Consider the following 8,035-nt stretch of genomic DNA (forward strand, 5'->3'; position numbering starts at 1 on the left):
CGAGCAGATTAAAAGTTACGGGCTGAAAGGTATTGAAAAGTGGTGATTTGTGGCTGTGTTGTGCTAGAGGTCAAAGGAATTCAGAGAGAGAGCAGGTATAGCTCTTGCCTATCTCCTCTGCTCTCAATAAAGTTCTATGGGGAAAAAAAAAAAAAGGAAAAGGAAAAGAGCTATCTTATATCAGTAATGCCACTGCAGACTGTTAGTGACAGTCCTCCCCAATAAAGGCAAGGCTCTTGTTATCTTTTGTAGCAGCTAGATGAAGCACAAACTGAGCTCTAGCTCCAGATCAAAGTGTCTACAGCAAGAACCAGAGGGTTCTTCTGTGGCCCCTTGGTGGCTTTACAAACAGATAACACTACTTTGAATTCACAGCCAGAGAGCTGTGAGGACAGACTGTGCAGTAGCTGAATCATCTTTGCTCAGGAGCACAAGAAATGCTCGGAGCAGGCTGGCTGCCAGTTCGGACTGACCTCAGTTTTAATGGCAGAGGCACTAAATTGCAGTAACGGAGTCTGTCGGTGGCCGCCAGGAGAGGGGAGCATGCCTGTGCCCGAGGCGGGGGGTTGCTCTGCCATTCCAGCACTCCGGCGGTGGGTCACATAGCAGGAGTCGTACACCCATCCTTGCTGTGAAAATTGACTGGGTACTTTTATCAGAAAATCGCTTTTCATCCCGAAATTGTTTCTCATCAGAAAATGCCAGTGGGAGCAAAATCTTTGTGTCTTCTTTGTGTGTATGCCTGGTAATGCTGCTGGCTTTGCTGGAACTTCTGTCAGGAAGGGATTATTCGTTTCAGGGTGATGCTCGGGACCTTGACCCAGTAAGGCAGGGCAGGCTGGGACAGGGCCAGGTGCAGGTTTCCACCCTCCTGTTTCAGAGCAGCAGCTGGGTCTCTCGCCAGCCAGGCGAGCACACCAATGATTAGGCCGCTGAATAATTGGAAGTGTGTCTGGGGGGAGAGGCGGTGTGGGAAAGGAGTGTCTGTCCTCTAAACCTCTCTGCAGACCTTCAGTGAAACAAGCAGTCCAGCCTCACACCCAAATCTGGCAGGAATGACATAAAGCACCGGGCTGGGGGCTGTCTCGCACTCTGCAGCTATGGACAGCCTTCGTATAAGGACCTTCGTCTGCAGGTCTCTGCGACGCTGATCTCCAGTGCTGAGACCTTCATTACAAAGAATTTTTTATTTAAAGAATAACTTGGTTTGTCATGCACAGAGCAGCATTCGAAAAACAAGACCCAAAATGCTCAAGTGACAAAAGGCAAGTAGAAGAGGATCCAAATAACATTTTAGAGATGTCATGATTTTAAAGCTTATGTAAGGGCTTTTTTATGCAGTTCCTCTCATGGTTTTGTTGTTATTGTTTTCTTACACTACAAACTGGACAGGAAGGGAAATCCTTCTCTATATGGGTAAAGGGGGTGGCATTGAAACTTCTTCCTCGAAAGTACTGTGGAGCTACTGGACATGCAAAAAGGTGTGCAAAACAGCACAAGAGCTGGGATAGTTAAGAGGTGATCTGGCTTTTGGCATCTTCTCATACCAGAGGGGGCAGATGGCATCAAAGCCTGTGAGAATCTAGAGAAAAGTCAAAATTTCTTCTCAGGAAATCAGAGGGAAAATCAGGGGAAATCAGACAAAACAATGATCAAGAAGTCACGTAACAAAGTCTACAATATTTCTGAGGCACAGTCCAGGGAAGTGCCAGTGGAAGGGACCCCACAGGCCAAACCACAACATTTCCGAGAGGCGGCTCAAACTTTTAGGCTATGTAGAGCGGTGAGTACAGTTGGGCTTGAACTCCAGTGACACCAGCTTTTCTTTATGTAATCTTCTCAGTAGTTCTTTTGGCAAAGAAAATCTGTCCCCAGAAGAAAGGTACTGCAGTTGGCTTTTTGACAGCAAATTTCTGTAAATCCTAGTGAAAGAGACTCACTTTAATTTGACTGCACAGAATTATTCACTAAGACATTCCGTCTTTTCTTTTTTTGTGTCCTGAGTTGACATTCGCATGTGTCCCCAAAATCCTGTGTAACTGCAAATGTATTTTTCCTATACCACTGCTTTCTGTAATCAAAAGCTTAAGACATTGTTTATTTAATGGTATGGCTATATACATATTTAAAAAATATATATGTTAGTCTTTTAGTATTAAAAAAGTGTAATGGGAGTATCCTTTGTGATTGCTGTTCATTCTATTTATTTATTTTTTTTGTTTAGACCCCTAAATGACAAGAAGAAATCAAACTGTTGTGAAAGCTAAAAAACTTTTTTTTTTTCCCGTGGCCCATCTTTATAAAACTGGGTATGAAAATGTAACCGTAAAAATGTATCAGTTAGATTACCAGACAAAGAAATATGGTTAGTCAGAATGAGAGCTAGCTAAAAGGTACATTTTTTACTTTGAAAAAGTAAAAAGCAATATGTAGTTGTTAATGTACATGTTTATAGCCATGATATAACTTCATCTTTTTATGAGAACATACAGCATTGATACAGATCTGTTTTGGGCAGGACACTATCTGATTCTGTTAGGACTTGTTTTTCCTGTGTTCCAATGGCTGGTTCATTCTTGGTTGCCCTTTTTCCCATTTGTGTGTGTGTGTTTCTGTACTTTTCTATTTGTTTTCTTGAGTGGAAAAAAAAAACTCAAAAACCTAACCACAGTTACAGCATCTGGATGGACTCTTGAATACATAGTTAAAAAATTTAGAATGAGAATATTTGCTGTTTTTTTACAATGCTGTTATTGAGGGGAAAAATCTGCAAGCAAAAGCAGCTGCAGCCAAAAGAAGCAAAGTGCAAAGAGCGTGAAACATGCGTTTGTTTTTTCTGTTTGTGATTTCATCTGAAGATTGTAACAGGTCATGCCGAGATGTAAATGAAACAAGGTCCAGAGAAGAGAAGGACATTTAATTAATGCAAAAAGGCCTGTGGCAGGTTAATTGATACACAGGTCTGCTTTCTAAGACCTGCTCAGACCCTCTTATTCTCAGGACAGCTTTCAGACAGAGCCAGACTTGTTCAGATTGCAATAGGTTAATAACAGTACAGAGAAGGAGTCATACTTTGCTGAAGATAATTATGCATCAGCTAAAAAAGGGGATTGTTTCATCCCATTAAAGTGAGCTCTGTGTATCAGAGCATTATCACTCCACTCTACTAAAAGTAAACATCGCAGCATTCGCAATGTCAGCTGCAGAAAGTGGGAAGAGTGGAGAAAAGCCAGAGCCCCCCATCAGTTCTGGATGGAGTACATTTCGGCTCTTCATTACAGTGAGGGGTAAAGATGCTGGTTTAATTCTGCTGTATTGGATGGCCCAAACTTCAGATACATCCAAGCCTCTCATGCTCAGCTGAGTGCAGCCTGCCAGGCTGCTCCTGCACTTGCTTTTTTGATGTAGTTCTGCAGGAGACTGGAGGCATAAATAGCAAAGCTGTGGATTTGTGAATCTACCCAGGATAAACATGTCACAATGTAAGAGGGCAGATGGAGTCTTACGGAAGACATCTCCGCTGGTATTCCATTAATGAAGAACAATGTTCACTCCTCTTTGCTCCCATACCAAAATTCATATACAGAATTGCTTAGGAATGTTACCTTCTCTTCTGCACCACGTGGGGTGGAATACTAGACAGCAAGTCAACTATTAAATATCTTAACATCTTCATAGGTTTATTCCAAGGCTAAATTTTCCATAGGCTTCACTGACCTTCCTTAAACTTTTAATGGCATGGAAAACACATAAAAATAAAGACCACTTCTTGGCAGATAGGTCTGTTAAAGCAGGCTACATTTTAGTCTCCTTGCATGGTGGTCCAGGTAGTGAGCTACCATTCAGAGAAAGGAAATGTGCACATTGGTGGGTGTTGTTTTTTTTTTTTGTTTTTTTTTTCCTTCTTGTCATTTCTGCTGCTTCACTTTAGCCATGATTATTCTTCTGTAGGTTTTCTTCAGAAAGTCTCAGTTTGATCCTTTTGTGTAAGTGCAAGGATAGTGTCAAGAGCTGCAAATCACCTGCAACCATTGCCCTTAGGAGTGAGAGCAAGCATATCCTGATAAGCTAGATTTGTGCAGTGGGATGAAAGCTTCTTTGTTTGTTACCTACTGGAAGAACCTCGCAACTTAACTATGACATGAGAGAAACCCCTAAAAACTACGTTTTGTCCCATGTGTTATATCTGTAACAAAAATACTTATGACCATATTAGTGTAGTGAGGCAGATATAAATTCTAGTCTTCATACCTATCAAAATTAGAGAGGAAGTTAAATACAGGCTGAGCTACTACATTAGTAAAACCAGATTCTCTCCTCCCTGTGATATGCTTAAGATCTTGGCAGGGCAGCAATTTCAATGGGACAAGTAATTAATTTTCTTCCCATACCAGAATGACCCCCTGGGAGACAATGGGAGGTGTATCATGCCAATAGGAAGCAGAATTTAAAAACACCTTGAAGTACAAAGCACTGCAGTCTTTTCGTGATGTTTCATACAAGGATCACAAAGGCAGGATCTAAGGATTCCTATCTTAAATGTGAAAAGGGAAAAACACCTCAGCACTTTGGATAATATCTTGGGGTAGCAGGGCTTTTGTGCTCAAAATGTGTATCCAGTTACTCCCCCACGTTTTGGGGAATGCTGTAGTTAGCGGGTGAAGAAAGATCCATTACTTCTTTGCTGTTATGTTTAACAACAAGAATAAAAGAATGTGTAAACACTTAGGGAAGTGATGAAAGTAGGATGTGTCACTGTGCAGTAAAAATTTCCTCAGCTCTGTCTTGCAGAAGACACCCGTGGTGAGCGTGTGGGCAGAAGTTGTTTATAGATGTGCCAGGTTCTCAGATTGACCATTGGTGAAACAGGCCTCACCCAATGACACAGCCTCGCAGCACTTTAATGAGATTTTATCGCTATAATTTAGCATAGGCAAGCAGAATGATGTTTTACGTTCATACCTAATAGCCGGTGTGTTCAGTGGGAATTACATATCCCTCCAGTGTGGATGTATTCCTACACGGTTACAAGAGTTTTCACAAACTCTTCCAAGTCAAACTGATTCACCAAATAAATATACACTTACCATAAATAAATATACACTTCCCTTCCGCTCAAAGCCACCAGTGCATTAACACTTTTATGTGAGCACTTACAGAGAAAACAGCGCTAGCCCTATAATTGTCCACATCAAAATCTATTTAAAGAAGCTGGTTATTATTCAGCTGGAGTTACCAGCAGTGAAGTAGAGGAGAATTGCCACAGTCTTTCTGCTGTTGAATTAACAATCAAAGAACAGTCATCATCACCATTATTGTTTGCTTCTGTTCACATGTTCCAGATGCTTGTTTACAGGCTTTGTAAGGAAAGAAGTAAGGTTCTGTTGATTTTCCACTCATTGAGCCTGGGGCACTTTTTTTCCCAGTGCTTTTCTACCTCAGAAAGCTTGTGGGGTCATCATGGTCATTAGTTGCTATAGGTTAGGTAATTTTAAATGGTCCTTGGAGTTCCTCCTCTTTTTCTTTTAGAAATACCTACATTTATCAGTACTTCCTATGAGCTTTTGGCTATAGGGTTAGTGGGTTAATAAATGCTCACTGGCATTTCAAAAACATCCTATATTCTGTGAATAATAGATTGTAGGTGACTCCAACCACACAACATAAAAAGCTGTGGGTGTTTATGAGCCATTTATAAGCAATTTATCATTTATGAGGAGGGGATGGTGCAATCTTCCATTTATTAAGGTCTGTGAATTGTGTACTAATCCTTTCTGCAGAATGTTAAAGGCTTACTCAGAAATGAGGTGTGAGCCGCTGGCTTTTCAGCAGGGGCTGTCCGACTGGCAGCTGATAACATCACACCAAATTTTTGGCAGCCCTGGGACACTCCAGAACATTGTTAACTTGTCCTGCAGCCAAGCACACAATTAGTTGCTCTGTTTTTCAGTCATTCATTCCAACTGCTCTTAGCACTAATGATTTTACTTTGGTAGCTAGCGATTTGTATCAATGTAACATGCTATTGGTACTTGCCTTCAAGAACTCCTACTTTGTGTTTCTTTGGTTTGCTCTCTGGCTAAATCTTTTTCTTCCCCATTTTTTTTTTGTTTTTTCCTGCTCCTCTTTTCCCCAGGGTGAATGTTCACAGAAGTGCTACAACATCTTTGTGCTGGAGACAGTGTGTGTGGCTTGGTTTTCGTTTGAGTTCCTCCTGCGATCCATCCAGGCAGAGAACAAGTGTGCTTTCCTGAAAACCCCGCTCAACATCATCGACATCCTGGCTATCCTGCCTTTCTATATCTCTCTCATTGTGGATATGGTCTCTACAAAAAACAGCAGCAAGCCTGGCGGAGGAGCAGGGAACAAGTACCTGGAACGAGTGGGCCTGGTGCTGCGCTTCCTGCGGGCTCTGCGCATCCTCTACGTGATGCGATTAGCGCGGCACTCGCTGGGGCTGCAGACCCTAGGGCTCACCGTGCGCCGGTGCACGAGGGAGTTTGGGCTCCTCCTGCTCTTCCTTTGTGTTGCCATGGCCCTCTTCTCGCCACTGGTATATCTGGCTGAGAGCGAACTGGGAGCCAAGCAAGAATTCACGAGCGTGCCCACCAGTTACTGGTGGGCTGTCATCTCCATGACCACTGTTGGCTATGGGGACATGGTGCCTCGTAGCATCCCTGGACAAGTGGTAGCCCTGAGCAGTATCTTGAGTGGTATTTTACTGATGGCCTTCCCGGTCACGTCCATCTTTCATACCTTTTCCCGTTCCTACAGTGAGCTGAAGGAGCAGCAGCAACGAGCAGCAAGCAGGCAGATGCGCCAGCTAGAAGACAGCACCAAGCTCACGGGTGGTGACAGTTCACAGGGGCTCGGTGTTGCATCCCCACTAGATGCTGCCAGGGAAGTGGGTCAGCCAGCGGTGGACCAGGAAGCCAAAAGAAGTTAAAATTCTCAACAGTTAAAGTGAGTTGGCAGCACAAGAAGCTGTAGACATGGTGGATGGGGTCAATTCTGCAATCAGAACCTCCTGAATTGCATAAATTAGGAGCAGACACACACAAGATTTTCCCCAAGGACCAACTTTTGATCTTAAGGGCCTACTGAAAAGCGTCCCTAGAAACTCTACCAAGTTCAGCTCTGCTCCACCACTGTTTGTAGGGCATTTCTTTTCTATTGAGTAACTCGTTTTGGCAACCTCAAGGAGCAGCTGTTGAATGCAGCCAGGCAGGAGGATATAACGAAGCACCAAGAGTCCACACCGGGGTGCCATTTGGTGGGGCAGTGACCGTGCCACCTCCTCCCGTCTCTGCGACACCGTGCGCGACACGCCGAGTGAGGGGTTTCCTCTGGTGTGCTCCGTGCACGGGGAGTTCGTTTTGGCAGCTCCACCGAGGAACACAAATCTCAGACAAGCAAAGGGATGAGGGGGAGAGAAGGGCAGAAATATCTCTTCAGCTTTCCCAGGGGCTTGGTTTTGTCTGTTTTACAAATCAGGCACTGCCAGCTGCCAGCTCCAACGTGTGCTCTAGCTCAGTATGCATTATTTAGTAAATATGCGTATTTACCACAGTAAGCTTTGTATCTTAGCCCCATGACAGAAATATACATAGAAAATCTTCCTGACTATTGTACTGAACGTTGAATTGTTGGTTTTCTTTCTTTTCTAACAGTTGAATATAACAAATACTTTTACAATTCACAACATTTCTCCACTTTCTTTTAATGCTTTCCATCTCCCATGTATCAAAACCATGTTTAACAGATGAATAAACCTCAAATACGTGCTGCCCAGGAAGGGGAAGGTGATGTTATACCAACAGTGACTCCCAGTTCCGCATACTCTTCCTCAGTGACTGCAGTCAGGACCAGTCCAAATTGAGTAAAGTCAATGAGACTCCTCCAGTGGCCTAAGCTGCAGCACAGCATCTGTGATCTACATTAGGAGTAGGCTTTTTTCCCCCTACTAAGAAAAAGACAATGCTGTCATCTAAAAATCATTATTGTTCTGCCTGTTCCTTCTGATTCTCAAAAAAAA

The 8,035-nt window shown here is 43.2% G+C and overlaps 1 protein-coding gene across 3 annotated transcripts in view; it reads left to right on the plus strand.

Moving 5' to 3' along the window:
* Nucleotides 1-7,702, plus strand: part of KCNG2 (potassium voltage-gated channel modifier subfamily G member 2) — a 56,223-nt gene extending 48,521 nt beyond the window's left edge. For all 3 annotated transcript variants that reach the window (XM_083824471.1, XM_083824472.1, XM_083824470.1), the window contains exon 3: nt 6,137-7,702. In XM_083824471.1, the coding sequence (XP_083680597.1) occupies nt 6,137-6,946 (810 nt within the window). In that variant the 3' untranslated portion in view covers nt 6,947-7,702. The remainder of the gene's footprint in view (nt 1-6,136) is intronic.
* Nucleotides 7,703-8,035: the final 333 nt, after the last annotated feature.

Source organism: Anser anser (assembly GCF_964211835.1).
Source record: "Anser anser genome assembly, chromosome: 2".
Classification (NCBI taxonomy): domain Eukaryota; kingdom Metazoa; phylum Chordata; class Aves; order Anseriformes; family Anatidae; genus Anser; species Anser anser.